Source organism: Bombina bombina, chromosome 5 (assembly GCF_027579735.1).
Source record: "Bombina bombina isolate aBomBom1 chromosome 5, aBomBom1.pri, whole genome shotgun sequence".
NCBI lineage: Eukaryota > Metazoa > Chordata > Amphibia > Anura > Bombinatoridae > Bombina > Bombina bombina.
Window position 1 is genome coordinate 968405531 of NC_069503.1, and position 16619 is coordinate 968422149.

General features: G+C 41.1%; 1 protein-coding gene across 2 annotated transcripts in view; it reads right to left on the reverse strand.

The window, feature by feature from the left end:
• The window catches only part of RMDN1 (regulator of microtubule dynamics 1), a 151606-nt gene that overhangs the window by 112269 nt on the left and 22718 nt on the right, over positions 1-16619 (reverse strand). For both annotated transcript variants that reach the window (XM_053715175.1, XM_053715176.1), the window contains exon 2: positions 3448-3565. In XM_053715175.1, coding sequence (XP_053571150.1) covers positions 3448-3565 — 118 coding nt within the window. The remainder of the gene's footprint in view (positions 1-3447; positions 3566-16619) is intronic.

Consider the following 16619-nt stretch of genomic DNA (forward strand, 5'->3'; position numbering starts at 1 on the left):
ACAAACCTAATAAAGAAAGAGGCATTTCTACAATGTGTACAAGACCTCTTAGTGATGGGAGTGATCCACCCAGTTCCGCGAACGGAACAAGGGCAAGGGTTTTACTCAAATCTGTTTGTGGTTCCCAAAAAAGAGGGAACCTTCAGACCAATCTTAGACTTAAAAATCTTAAACAAATTCCTAAGGGTTCCATCGTTCAAGATGGAAACCATTCGGACCATCCTACCCATGATCCAAGAGGGTCAGTATATGACCACAGTGGACTTAAAGGATGCCTACCTTCACATACCGATTCACAAAGATCATTATCGGTACCTAAGGTTTGCCTTTCTAGACAGGCATTACCAGTTTGTAGCTCTTCCCTTCGGGTTAGCTACGGCTCCGAGAATTTTTACAAAGGTTCTGGGTTCGCTTCTGGCGGTACTAAGACCGCGAGGCATAGCGGTGGCTCCGTACCTAGACGACATTCTGATACAAGCGTCAAGTTTTCAAAATGCAAAGTCTCATACAGAGATAGTTCTAGCATTTCTGAGGTCGCATGGGTGGAAAGTGAACATGGAAAAGAGTTCTCTGTTTCCACTCACAAGGGTCCCTTTCCTAGGGACTCTTATAGATTCTGTAGAGATGAAGATTTACCTGACGGAGTCCAGGTTATCAAAAATTCTAAATGCTTGCCGTGTCCTTCATTCCATTCCAAGCCCATCAGTAGCTCAGTGCATGGAAGTAATCGGCTTAATGGTCGCGGCAATGGACATAGTGCCATTTGCGTGCCTGCATCTCAGACCGCTGCAATTATGCATGCTAAGTCAGTGGAATGGGGATTACTCAGATCTGTCCCCTTTACTGTATCTGGACCAGGAGACCAGGGATTCTCTTCTCTGGTGGTTGTCTCGGGTTCATCTGTCCAAAGGAATGACCTTTCGCAGACCAGATTGGACGATTGTAACAACAGATGCCAGCCTACTAGGCTGGGGCGCAGTCTGGAACTCCCTAAAGGCTCAGGGATCGTGGACTCAGGAGGAGAAACTCCTTCCAATAAACATTCTGGAATTAAGAGCAATATTCAATGCTCTTCTAGCTTGGCCTCAGTTAGCAACACTGAGGTTCATCAGGTTTCAGTCGGACAACATCACGACTGTAGCTTACATCAATCATCAAGGAGGAACCAGGAGTTCCCTAGCGATGTTAGAAGTCTCAAAGATAATTCGCTGGGCAGAGTCTCACTCTTGCCACCTGTCAGCGATCTACATCCCAGGCGTGGAGAACTGGGAGGCGGACTTTCTAAGTCGCCAGACTTTTCATCCGGGGGAGTGGGAACTTCATCCGGAGATATTTGCTCAACTGATTCTTCGTTGGGGCAAACCGGAACTGGATCTCATGGCATCTCGCCAGAACGCCAAGCTTCCGTGCTACGGATCCAGGTCCAGGGACCCGGGAGCGGTGCTGATAGATGCACTAGCAGCCCCTTGGGTTTTCAACATGGCTTATGTGTTTCCACCTTTTCCGTTACTGCCTCGACTGATTGCCAAGATCAAACAGGAGAGAGCATCGGTGATTCTGATAGCGCCTGCGTGGCCACGCAGGACCTGGCATGCAGACCTAGTGGACATGTCGTCCTGTCCACCATGGTCTCTGCCTCTGAGGCAGGACCTTCTAATTCAGGGTCCTTTCAACCATCCAAACCTAATTTCTCTGAGGCTGACTGCATGGAGATTGATATATTATTCTGTGACCAGAAAAATTTACCATAAGATATGGCGTAAATATTTATATTGGTGTGAATCCAAGAGTTACTCATGGAGTAAGGTTAGGATTCCTAGGATATTGTCTTTTCTACAAGAGGGTTTAGAAAAGGGTTTATCCGCTAGTTCGCTAAAGGGACAGATTTCTGCTCTGTCTATTCTTTTACACAAGCGTCTGGCAGAGAATCCAGACGTCCAGGCTTTTTGTCAGGCTTTGGCTAGGATTAAGCCTGTGTTTAAAGCTGTTGCTCCTCCGTGGAGCTTAAACTTGGTTCTTAAAGTTCTTCAGGGTGTTCCGTTTGAACCCCTTCATTCCATTGATATTAAGCTTTTATCTTGGAAAGTTCTGTTTTTGATGGCTATTTCCTCGGCTCGAAGAGTCTCTGAGTTATCTGCCTTACATTGTGATTCTCCTTATCTGATCTTTCATTCAGACAAGGTAGTCCTGCGTACTAAACCTGGGTTTTTACCTAAGGTTGTTTCTAACAGGAATATCAATCAAGAGATTGTTGTTCCATCATTATGTCCTAATCCTTCTTCAAAGAAGGAACGTCTTTTGCATAATCTAGACGTGGTCTGTGCCCTGAAGTTCTACTTACAGGCAACTAAAGATTTTCGGCAAACTTCTTCTCTGTTTGTCGTTTACTCTGGACAGAGGAGAGGTCAAAAGGCTTCGGCTACCTCTCTCTCTTTTTGGCTTCGTAGCATAATACGTTTAGCCTATGAGACTGCTGGACAGCAGCCTCCTGAAAGAATTACAGCTCATTCCACTAGAGCTGTGGCTTCCACCTGGGCCTTTAAGAATGAGGCCTCTGTTGAACAGATTTGCAAGGCTGCAACTTGGTCTTCACTTCATACTTTTTCCAAATTTTACAAATTTGACACTTTTGCTTCTTCGGAGGCTGTTTTTGGGAGAAAGGTTCTACAGGCAGTGGTTCCTTCTATTTAATGTTCCTGCCTTGTCCCTCCCATCATCCGTGTACTTTAGCTTTGGTATTAGTATCCCATAAGTAATGGATGACCCGTGGACTGAACACACTTAACAAGAGAAAACATAATTTATGCTTACCTGATAAATTTATTTCTCTTGTAGTGTGTTCAGTCCACGGCCCGCCCTGTCTTTTTTTGAGGCAGGTTCTAAATTTTAAATTATAACTCCAGTCACCACTGCACCCTATAGTTTCTCCTTTCTCGTCTTGTTTCGGTCGAATGACTGGATATGACATGTGAGGGGAGGAGCTATATAGCAGCTCTGCTTGGGTGATCCTCTTGCAACTTCCTGTTGGGAAAGAGAATATATCCCATAAGTAATGGATGACCCGTGGACTGAACACACTACAAGAGAAATAAATTTATCAGGTAAGCATAAATTATGTTTTTTTTAATTGCGCATTAAATTTGAATTGTGACAGTTTATTTCCTTTCAAATATTATGGGACCCAGAAATAGTAGTCAGTGTTCTCCCTAGGACCTTTTTAGTGGGTGAACCACCCGGCAGATTTTACATTTTAGCCAATATTAAAAATGTTCAATTTTTATTGTACATAAAACCATTAAATACATTTTTTAAAATTATGCAATTTATTTTTGCTTTGGATAGCAGAATATGATATAATATTACAAAATATTACACTGCCCCCACTCGACTACTTCATAATGCCACCAGGCTGGTAAAATTATCTGTGGAGAACACTGGTAGTTTTACCTTTGATACTGGCATGTACAGTTACACGTTTACTTATCCACCTGTAGGATTCAAAGGCCACATAGGAAAGCGATGACAGGACCAGACCTCTTTCTAACAGGGTGTATCTCTGACATACCTATAGAAGCAAAAATATTAAGTGTTTTATAGCTTCATCTGTAAAATTATTTTTGTTAGAGAAAATGTCATAGTTACAAGTATACCCACATCATAAATATTGATCAAAAAGACTGCACCACCCTCTCTACCAAAAATAAACCAACATATACCTCAAACAATGGGTCACATGACACATATATCATATGGTTGATGGAAAAAACTAAATTTATGCTTACCTGATAAATTACTTTCTTTTACGATATGACGAGTCCATGGATTTCATCCTTACTTGTGGGATATTAACCTCCTGCTAACAGGAAGTGGCAAAGAGCACCACAGCAGAGCTGTATATATAGCCCCTCCCCTCCACCTTCAGTCATTCGGCCGAAGGTATAGAAAGAGAAAAAGGAAAGGCTAAAAGGAGCAGAGGTGACTGAAATGTACAAAAAATATAAAGAAAAACTGTCTTAAAAAGAACAGGGTGGGCCGTGGACTCGTCATATCGTAAAAGAAAGTAACTTATCAGGTAAGCATAAATTTAGTTTTCTTTTACAAAGATATGACGAGTCCACGGATTTCATCCTTACTTGTGGGAAACCAATACCAAAGAATAGGACACGGATGAAAGGGAGGGACAAGACAGGAACCTAAACGGAAGGCACCACTGCTTGAAGAACCTTTCTCCCAAAGATAGCCTCAGAAGAAGCAAAAGTATCAAATTTGGAAAAAGTGTGAAGGGACCAAGTCGCAGCCTTACAAATCTGTTCCACAGATGCATCGTTTTTAAAAGCCCACGTGGAAGCCACAGCCCTAGTAGAATAAGCCGTAATTCTTTCAGGAGGCTGCTGTCCAGCAGTCTTATATGCCAGGCGTATGATACTTCTCAGTCAAAAAGAAAGAGGTAGCCGTAGCTTTCTGACCCCTACGCTTTCCAGAATAAACAATGAATAATTAAGATGATTGACGGAAATCCTTAGCTGCCTGTAAGTAAAACTTTAAGGCACGGACCACGTCCAAGTTATGTAACAGATGCTCCTTCTTAGAAGAAGGATTAGGACTCAAGGAAGGAACAACAATTTCCTGATTAATATTCTTATTCGAAACTACCTTAGGAAGGAACCCAGGTTTAGTACGTAAAACCACCTTATCAGAATGAAATATGAGATAAGGCGAATCACACTGTAATGCTGAAGGCTCAGAAACTCTTTGAGCAGAAGAAATAGCAACCAAAAACAGAACTTTACAAGATAATAGTTTGATATCTATGGAATGCATAGGTTCAAACGGAACCCCTTGCAGAACTCAAAGAACTAAATTCAAACTCCAGGGAGGAGTAATAGGTCTAAATACAGGCTTTATTCTAGATAGAGCCTGACAAAAAGACTGAACATCTGATACATTTGCCAAACGTTTGTGAAACAGAATTGACAAAGCTGAAATTTGTCCCTTTAAGGAACTTGCTGATAACCCTTTCTCCAGTGCTTCTTGGAGAAAAGACAAAATCCTAGGAATTCTAACTTTACTCCATAAGTAACCCTTGGATTCACACCAATAAAGATATTTACGCCATATATTATGATAGATCTTTCTAGTGACAGGCTTTCTCTGATAACTGAATCAGAGAATCCTCGCTTCGATAAAATCAAGCGTTCAATCTCCATGCAGTCAGTTGCAGAGAAATTAGATTTGGATGTTGGAAAGGACCTTGAATGAGAAGGTCCTGTCTCAACGGAAGTTTCCACGGTGGCAGAGAGGACATGTCCACTAGATCCGCATACCAAGTCCTGCGTGGCCACGCAGGCGCTATCAGGATCACTGAAGCTCTCTCCTGTTTGATTCGAGCAATGACGCGTGGGAGGAGAGGAAACGGCGGAAACACATAAGCTAGGCTGAACAACCAAGGTACTGCCAAGGCATCTATCAGTTCGGCCTGAGGATCCCTTGACCGGGATCCTATCTTGGAAGCTTGACATTCTGACGAGATGCCATCAAATCCAATTCCGGTCTGCCCCATCTGAGAATCAATGAGGCAAATACCTCCGGGTGAAGTTCCCACTCCCCCGGATGAAAAAGTCTGTCTACTTAGAAAATCTGCTTCCCAGTTCTCTACCCCTGGGATGTAGATCGCTGACAGATCACAAGAGTGGGCCTCTGCCCAACTGATTATCTTGGATACTTCTATCATCGCTAAGGAACTCCTTATTCCCCCTGATGATTTACATATGCCACAGTCGTTATGTTGTCTGACTGAAGCCAACTGAGGCCACGCCTGAAGCGCATTGAATATTGCTCTCAGTTCCAGAATATTGATTGGAACACCCTGAGCCTTCAGGATGATAGTGACAACAGATGCCAGCCTTCTGGGCTGGGGTGGAAACATCGGAAATAGCTAATAAAGCATCAGCGGATTCAGTATTTACATTAATACTTGACCTACTGCGTTTACCCTGCAACACTGGTAATTTAGAGAATACCTCTGTAAGGGTAGTTGACATAACTGCAGCCATCTCCTGCAGAGTAAAGGAATTAGACGCACTAGAAGTACTAGGCGTCGCTTGTGTGGGCATAAAAGGTTGTGACACTTTGAGAGAATTGGATGGCATATCCTGATTCTCTTCAGACTGAGAATCATCCCTAGTCACACTTACTTTATTTAAAATATGCTTTTTACACTGTAAAGCCCTTTTAGTACAAAAGTTACACAATGTTAGAGGGGGTTGCACAATAGCTTCTAAACACATAGAACAATGAGAAACCTCAATGTCAGACATGTTGAACAGTCTAGCAATACAACAAAAGTAGTTTAAACACTTATATATAGCATAAAATAAACATTAGAAAAAACGTGTACTGTGCCTTTAAAGGGACAGTCTACACCAGAATTGTTATTGTTTTAAAAGATAGATAATCCCTTTTTTACCCATTCCCCAGTTTTGCATAACCAATACAGTTATATTTATATATTTTTTACCTCTGTGGTTAACTTGTATCTAAGCCTCTGCAATCTGCCCCTTTATTTTAGTTCTTTTGACAGACTTGCAGTTTAGCCAATCAGTGATGGCTCACAGGTAACTTCACGTGCATGAGCACAGTGTTATCTATATGAAAAACATGAACTAACACCCTCTAGTGGTGAAAAACCTGTTAAAATGCATTCTTAAGAGGCGGCATTCAAGGTCTAGGAAATTAGCATATGAACCTCCTAGGTTAAGCTTTCAACTAAGAATACCAAGAGAACAAAGAAAAATTGGTGATAAAAGTAAATTGGAAAATTGTTTAAAATGACATGCTCTATCTGATTCATGAAAGTTTTTTTTGGACTAGACTGTCCCTTTAAGAAAAGAAAAAGTGAACAAATTTTCCAAAATGCACAAAAAACGTTAAATTATTCCCAAATTTAACTTAATATTGTTGGTTAATCCAAAAATTACTGCACCCAGAAGCAAGGGCAGAAATAAGGCTTTAGAAGTACTTATATCAACATGTAGTCAAAAGATATATAAAAATACACTCTGCACCTCGCCACAGCTCTGCTGTGGCGCCTACCTGCCCCCAGGGTACTTCAAATCAAGTTTCCAACCCTTCAGACCAGCTACACAGTCCAGAAGCCACCGAGTTACTGTTTGCTGCTGCTAAGCCTGAAGAAATTGCGCCAAAATAGGTCCCGCCCCTTAAGGTCAAAAGTCAGAGTAGGCCCAAACAACACCGCATGGAAATGCAGTTTTGCACTAAAGTAAACATACACACACAATATAACCCTCAAGCATAAAACCAATAAGTTTTAAGTGCCAAAAATAAAAAACATAAAACATCGTTTTTGATATTGTCTCCCATGTCACATAATGCCCAAATATCAACTAATGATAAATATAAAATAGGGACTCCAGTAACACCCCTCTTACTAAAATAGGTTTTACTTCTTACCCCATTCCCATACAGGGAAATAATGCCAGCCAGTTCTGATACACCAAGTCTCCTCAGAAAAAAAGGCTGCGCATACCTTAATGCTGCTTGTAGCATGAAACCGGTCTCCACACTGAAGATGTCTCATGGTTACCTTCAGAAGTCTTGTGGGAACCAGCGTGGATCTTAGTTACAAATGCTAAGATCATCAATCCTCAGGGCAGAAATCTTCTTCCATATCCCCCTGAGGAAAATAGTACGCACCGGTACCATTTAAAATAAAAAACTTCTTGATTAAAGAAACTATAACTAACACCTCACTTTACCATGTCTTCCTAGTATAACACAGGCAAAGAGAATGACTGAGGGTGGAGGGGAAGGGGAGGGACTATATATACAGCTCTGATGTGGTGCTCTTTGCCACTTCCTGGAGGTTAATATCCCACAAGTAAGGATGAAATCCGTGGACTCGTCATATCTTTGTAAAAGAAATATGAAATACTATTGTCATTAGACACTTGCTTTAGAGTTAAAAATAGGTTGGTGCTTAAATTATAAACATATACTATACTTGTTGGTCTACAGTGTTATTATTTTGTTGAGACATTTTACTTTCTAACCCACCTCCCACCAAGAAAATATTGGTGTTTTGGTAAATATTAAAAGGGACATGAAACCCAAATTTTCTCTTTCATGATTCAGCTAGAGCATACAATTTTAAACAACTTTCCAATTTACTCTCATTATCAAATTTGCTTTGTTCTCTAGGTATTCTTTGTTGAATTAGCAGTATTTTTTTTACAGGGAGCTAGCTGAAAACACTGGGTCAGCCAATAACAAGAGGCATATATGTGAAGCAACCAATTAGCAGATATCTCCAGCAGTAGTGCATTGCTGGTCCTGAGTCCACCTAGGTATGATTTTCAGCAAAGGATACCAAGAGAACAAATCTAATTAGATAAATGAAGTAAATTGGAAAGTAGTTTCAAAATGTCAATCTGAATCATAAAGGAAAAAATTAGGTTTCCCATCCCTTTAATTGCCAATAGGCTTATTAGGTATATTATACAGAATATGTTTACCCCAATGAACAATATATTATATAGGATATATATGGGATTATTCACCTGCACAGTATATATTCATTTGATTTGGTACAACAGTTTGTAACAGTTTAAAAATCATTACAATTGGAAATTCTGAATAATATTTATCACCAACATAATAACATGTTGCATAAATGAACAAAATGAAAGTGAGGTTTGTCACATGACCATTCATGGTTATTCAGGGGAGGACTAGCAACTTTTGGCCCTGGGGGAGGGGGAGTATAACCCAGTGGCCCAGGAACAGCAACTCTACCTCTTTTCACATTTTATATTTAAAAATGTAAAGAGCAAAAACACCTAGGAAATGATAAAGTAAGGATTTTTTTTAATGAAACAAACTTTATTAAAGTGATGATAAACAATAAAAGTATTGTTAGTAAATCCCATAGAAAATACAGTGGGATTTAAAACATATTCATTCCTAAAGCATATCTCTGAATATTACTAGCATTCTCTTCCCAAATGTCATTATTTTTGTTATCAAATGGATCACAACACGATTAAAGGGACATGAATGTACAATCCCAGTATACTATTGCAAGGTGCTTTTAAAAAGGCTGTTTTAGGCTTTTTAACATCTAATTGGTGGTGCATACACAAGCACTGGCTGTTAGGTATGCTCCATGCATGGAACCTACTTCACGAGTGTATGTCGTGCTGATCTCAGCTTTAAAAACATAATTTATGCTTACCTGATAAATTCCTTTCTTCTGTAGTGTGATCAGTCCACGGGTCATCATTACTTCTGGGATATTACTCCTCCCCAACAGGAAGTGCAAGAGGATTCACCCAGCAGAGCTGCATATAGCTCCTCCCCTCTACGTCACTCCCAGTCATTCGACCAAGGACCAACGAGAAAGGAAAAGCCAAGGGTGAAGTGGTGACTGGAGTATAAATTAAAAAATATTTACCTGCCTTAAAAACAGGGCGGGCCGTGGACTGATCACACTACAGAAGAAAGGAATTTATCAGGTAAGCATAAATTATGTTTTCTTCTGTTAAGTGTGATCAGTCCACGGGTCATCATTACTTCTGGGATACCAATACCAAAGCAAAAGTACACGGATGACGGGAGGGATAGGCAGGCTCTTTATACAGAAGGAACCACTGCCTGAAGAACCTTTCTCCCAAAAATAGCCTCCGATGAAGCAAAAGTGTCAAATTTGTAAAATTTGGAAAAAGTATGAAGCGAAGACCAAGTTGCAGCCTTGCAAATCTGTTCAACAGAGGCCTCATTCTTGAAGGCCCAAGTGGAAGCCACAGCTCTAGTAGAATGAGCTGTAATTCTTTCAGGAGGCTGCTGTCCAGCAGTCTCATAAGCTAAACGAATTATGCTACGAAGCCAAAAAGAAAGAGAGGTAGCGGAAGCTTTTTGACCTCTCCTCTGCCCAGAGTAAATGACAAACAGAGAAGACGTTTGTCGAAATTCCTTAGTTGCCTGTAAGTAAAATTTTAGAGCACGGACTACATCCAGGTTGTGCAGTAGACGTTCCTTCTTTGAAGAAGGATTTGGGCATAAAGAAGGAACAACAATCTCTTGATTGATATTCCTGTTAGTAACTACCTTAGGTAAGAACCCAGGTTTAGTACGCAGGACTACCTTATCCGAATGAAAAATCAAATAAGGAGAATCACAATGTAAGGCTGATAATTCAGAGACTCTTCGAGCCGAGGAAATAGCCATTAAAAATAGAACTTTCCAAGATAACAACTTTATATCAATGGAATGAAGGGGTTCAAACGGAACGCCCTGTAAAACATTAAGAACAAGGTTTAAACTCCATGGTGGAGCAACAGTTTTAAACACAGGCTTAATTCTGGCCAAAGCCTGACAAAAAGCCTGGACGTCAGGAACTTCTGACAGACGTTTGTGTAACAGAATGGACAGAGCTGAGATCTGTCCCTTTAATGAACTAGCAGATAAACCCTTTTCTAAACCTTCTTGTAGAAAAGACAATATCCTAGGAATCCTAACCTTACTCCAAGAGTAACCTTTGGATTCACACCAATATAGGTATTTACGCCATATCTTATGGTAAATCTTTCTGGTAACAGGTTTCCTAGCCTGTATTAAGGTATCAATAACTGACTCAGAAAATCCACGTCTTGATAAAATCAAGCGTTCAATTTCCAAGCAGTCAGCTTCAGAGAAGTTAGATTTTGATGTTTGAAGGGACCCTGTATCAGAAGGTCCTGTTTCAGAGGTAGAGACCAAGGTGGACAGGATGACATGTCCACCAGGTCTGCATACCAAATCCTGCATGGCCACGCAGGTGCTATTAGAATCACTGATGCTCTCTCTTGTTTGATTCTGGCAATCAATCGAGGAAGCAACGGGAAGGGTGGAAACACGTAAGCCATCCTGAAGTCCCAAGGTGCTGTCAGAGCATCTATCAGGACTGCTCCTGGATCCCTGGATCTGGACCCGTAACGAGGAAGCTTGGCGTTCTGTCGAGACGCCATGAGATCTATCTCTGGTTTGCCCCAACGTCGAAGTATTTGGGCAAAGACCTCCGGATGAAGTCCCCACTCCCCCGGATGAAAAGTCTGACGACTTAAGAAATCCGCCTCCCAGTTCTCCACTCCCGGGATGTGGATTGCTGACAGGTGGCAAGAGTGAGACTCTGCCCAGCAAATTATCTTTGATACTTCCATCATAGCTAGGGAGCTTCTTGTCCCTCCCTGATGGTTGATGTAAGCTACAGTCGTGATGTTGTCCGACTGAAACCTGATGAACCCCCGAGTTGTCAACTGGGGCCAAGCCAGGAGGGCATTGAGAACTGCTCTCAATTCCAGAATGTTTATTGGCAGGAGACTCTCCTCCTGACTCCATTGTCCCTGAGCCTTCAGAGAATTCCAGACGGCACCCCAACCTAGAAGGCTGGCGTCTGTTGTTACAATTGTCCAGTCTGGTCTGCTGAATGGCATCCCCCTGGACAGATGTGGCCGAGAAAGCCACCATAGAAGAGAATTTCTGGTCTCTTGATCCAGATTCAGAGAAGGGGATAAGTCTGAGTAATCCCCATTCCACTGACTTAGCATGCACAGTTGCAGTGGTCTGAGGTGTAAGCGTGCAAAGGGTACTATGTCCATTGCCGCTACCATTAAGCCGATTACCTCCATGCATTGAGCCACTGACGGGTGTTGAATGGAATGAAGGGTGCGGCAAGCACTTTGAAGTCTTGTTAGCCTGTCCTCTGTCAGGTAAATCTTCATTTCTACAGAATCTATAAGAGTCCCCAGGAAGGGAACTTTTGTGAGTGGAACGAGTGAACTTTTCTTTTCGTTCACCTTCCATCCATGTGACCTTAGAAATGCCAGCACTAACTCTGTATGAGACTTGGCAGTTTGAAAGCTTGAAGCTTGTATCAGAATGTCGTCTAGGTATGGAGCTACCGAGATTCCCCGCGGTCTTAGTACCGCCAGAAGAGCACCCAGAACCTTTGTGAAGATTCTTGGAGCTGTAGCCAATCCGAATGGAAGAGCCACAAACTGGTAATGCCTGTCTAGGAAGGCAAACCTTAGGTACCGATAATGATCTTTGTGAATCGGTAAGTGAAGGTAAGCATCTTTTAAATCTACAGTGGTCATGTATTGACCCTCTTGGATCATAGGTAAAATTGTCCGAATAGTCTCCATCTTGAACGATGGAACTCTTAGGAATTTGTTTAGGATCTTTAAGTCCAGGATTGGTCTGAAAGTTCCCTCTTTTTTGGGAACCACAAACAGATTTGAGTAAAACCCCTGTCCCTGTTCCGATCGTGGAACTGGATGGATTACTCCCATTAACAAGAGCTCTTGTACGCAGCGTAGAAATGCCTCTTTCTTTGTCAGGATTGTTGACAATCTTGACAGATGAAATCTCTCTCTTGGAGGAGAGTATTTGAAGTCCAGAAGGTATCCCTGAGATATTATCTCTAGCGCCCAGGGATCCTGAACATCTCTTGCCCAAGCCTGGGCAAAGAGAGAAAGTCTGCCCCCCACTAGATCCGATCCCGGATCGGGGGCCCTCAATTCATGCTGTTTTAGGGGCAGCAGCAGGTTTCCTAGTCTGCTTGCCCTTGTTCCAGGACTGGTTAGGTTTCCAGCCTTGTCTGTAGCGAGCAACAGCTCCTTCCTGTTTTGGTGCAGAGGAAGTTGATGCTGCTCCTGCTTTGAAATTACGAAAGGAACGAAAATTAGACTGTCTAGTCTTGGCTTTGGCTTTGTCCTGAGGCAGGGCATGGCCTTTACCTCCTGTAATGTCAGCGATAATCTCTTTCAACCCGGGCCCGAATAAGGTCTGCCCTTTGAAAGGTATATTAAGCAATTTAGACTTAGAAGTAACATCAGCTGACCAGGATTTTAGCCACAGCGCCCTGCGTGCCTGAATGGCGAATCCTGAATTCTTCGCCGTAAGTTTAGTAAGATGTACTACGGCCTCCGAAATGAATGAATTAGCTAGTTTAAGGACTCTAAGCCTGTCCGTAATGTCGTCCAGAGTAGCTGAACCAATGTTCTCTTCCAGAGACTCAATCCAGAATGCCGCTGCAGCCGTGATCGGCGCAATGCATGCAAGGGGTTGCAATATAAAACCTTGTTGAACAAACATTTTCTTAAGGTAACCCTCTAACTTTTTATCCATTGGATCTGAAAAAGCACAGCTATCCTCCACCGGGATAGTAGTACGCTTAGCTAAGGTAGAAACTGCTCCCTCCACCTTAGGGACCGTTTGCCATAAGTCCCTTGTGGTGGCGTCTATTGGAAACATTTTTCTAAATATCGGAGGGGGTGAGAACGGCACACCGGGTCTATCCCACTCCTTAGTAACAATTTCAGTAAGTCTCTTAGGTATAGGAAAAACCTCAGTACTCGTCGGTACCGCAAAATATTTATCCAACCTACACATTTTCTCTGGTATTGCAACTGTGTTACAATCATTCAGAGCCGCTAACACCTCCCCTAGTAATACACGGAGGTTTTCCAGTTTAAATTTAAAATTTGAAATATCTGAATCCAGTCTGTTTGGATCAGAACCGTCACCCACAGAATGAAGTTCTCCGTCCTCATGTTCTGCCACCTGTGACGCAGTGTCTGACATGGCCCTAATATTATCAGCGCACTCTGTTCTCACCCCAGAGTGATCACGCTTACCTCTTAGTTCTGGTAATTTAGCCAAAACCTCAGTCATAACAGTAGCCATATCCTGTAATGTGATTTGTAATGGCCGCCCAGATGTACTCGGCGCTACAATATCACGCACCTCCCTCTGAGCGGGAGATGTAGGTACTGAGACGTGAGGCGAGTTAGTCGGCATAACTCTCCCCTCGTTGTTTGGTGAAATTTGTTCAATTTGTACAGATTGACTTTTATTTAAAGTAGCATCAATACAGTTAGTACATAAATTTCTATTGGGCTCCACTTTGGCATTGCAACAAATGACACAGGTATCATCCTCTGAATCAGACATGTTTAACACACTAGCAAATAAACTTGCAACTTGGAAATACAATTCAATTAGAATAATATTAAAATGTACTGTGCCTTTAAGAAGCACAGAAGATCTATGACAGTTGAAAATTAATAAATTGAAACAGTTATAGCCTCAATCCTTGTAAACAACACAACTTTAGCAAAGGTTTAATCCCATTAGCAAAGATAACAAATTCTGAAAGCAGGAAACAAATTACAGAATAAACGTTTTTTATCTCAGTCAAACTATAATTCTCACAGCTCTGCTGAGAGAAATTACCTCCCTCAAAATAAGTTTTGAAGACCCCTGAGCTCTGTAGAGATGAACCGGATCATGCAGGGAATACAATGAGTTGCTGACTGAAATATTTGATGCATAGAAAAAGCGCCAAAAAACGGCCCCTCCCCCTCACACACAGCAGTGAGGGAGAACAGAAACTGTCAGAAAAACAGATTAAGCAACTGCCAAGTGGAAAAATAGTGCCCAAACATTTATTCACACAGTACCTCAGCAAATGAAAACGATTTTACATTCCAGCAAAAACGTTAAACATAATCTCTAGTTATTAAACAGCTTTATGTATTTCTTACAGTGTAATTCTAGTGAAGTACCATTCCCCAGAATACTGAAGTGTAAAGTATACATACATGACATTATATCGGTATGGCAGGATTTTCTCATCAATTCCATTGTCAGAAAATAAAAACTGCTACATACCTCTATGCAGATTCATCTGCCCGCTGTCCCCTGATCTGAAGTTTACCTCACTCCTCAGATGGCCGAGAACAGCAATATGATCTTAACTACTCCGGCTAAAATCATAGCAAAACTCTGGTAGATTCTTCTTCAAACTCTGCCAGAGAGGTAATAACACACTCCGGTGCTATTTTAAAATAACAAACTTTTGATTGAAGATATAAAACTAAGTATAATCACCATAGTCCTCTCACACATCCTATCTAGTCGTTGGGTGCAAGAGAATGACTGGGAGTGACGTAGAGGGGAGGAGCTATATGCAGCTCTGCTGGGTGAATCCTCTTGCACTTCCTGTTGGGGAGGAGTAATATCCCAGAAGTAATGATGACCCGTGGACTGATCACACTTAACAGAAGAAACAAGGTTTAAAAAAATATATTTTAATGCTCCATTAAAAGGAGATAAAAGCCAAACATTTTCTTTCATGACTTAGAGGGAGCGTACAATTTTAAACAACTAATCAATTTACTTCTATTATCGATTTTGCTTCATTCTCTTGCTATCCTTTATTGAAGGAGCAGCAATGCACTACTGGAAATTAGCTTAACAGAACAGTAAGCCAATTATAAGAGGCATATATGTACAACCATAATGACTGTAATATCAGACTAACTTGCCAATATGATAAAGATGAAATATCGTTCCTTGACATAAAAATCATTAGACAAAGACTCTTTAGTTACTGAAAATGATTGTAAACCATCTACTACTATAATAGCTTTCTAAATGCGACAAGTTATCATCCTGACACTTTAATCAGAGGTGTCCCTGTTGGACAGTTCCTCCGTATTAGGAGGAATTGTTCCACTAGAGCTACTTTTGAGAAACATGCAGAGACCATGAAATCATGTTTTTTGGCACGTGGATGTTCAAAAAATACAGTAGAGAAGGCATACAAAAGGGCTAAGAAAACTAAAAGAGATTAACTACTTTATAGTAAAAGAAAAAGCCAGATTAAGGAACTGCGCCTTGTCACCAAATACAATTGTCATTGGAATAAGATCAGGAACATTGACAAAAAAATGGCATATTCTTACTGCAGATGAGCATGTACTTGGTGAAATAGGTAATAGACCTTTACTGAATGCTAAAAGGGCTTTGAATTTGAGAGACAAATTGACACATAGTAATTATGTAGTAAAACCAACTGACTGGCTTTCAAAGATTCAAATCAAGGGGAGTTTTCCATGTGGGAAGTGTGTAACTTGTGAATACATGACTAGAGCCAAAAAGTTTACTACTAATGGAAAAAAATGTTATGACATCAGGGTGTTTTGCAATTGTAACACTGAAGGGGTAGTTTACCTGCTATCTTGCTCGCGTCCTAGATTCTATGTAGGGAAAACTAAAAGATAGTTAGAATAAGAGAGCACAGAGATTACATTTTTAATAAAAATACGGATAGTAGTGTTGCAAGGCATTTTATGGAGATACATGAAGCAAACACACATTCTCTGAGTTTTATAGGGATAGATTCAGGTATTTCAAATGGAAGAGGATAAATGTCTTCTCCAAAAGGAATCAAGATGGATCTATAGATTAAAAACGCTAACTCCATCAGGTCTGAATGAAAAACTTGATTTTTCTTGTTTTTTTAGGTTGAGATTAACAATTGTGATCTAAGTAGTTCATGTTGCAATAGATATGCACTATGACTGATAGTAATTCATCAGTGTAAATATTTTCTAATGGTTTAGATGGATACTAGAGCAGACACGTAACAAGCATGACTTGAAGTACTTTAATTTTGCTGCATAAATCACTATCTGTATATATCTATTGTTGATGTGAAGGACTACTAAGAAGTGTTTTTCCGATGAGGTGAGCGCCGTAGCGATCGACACATGTGCTCA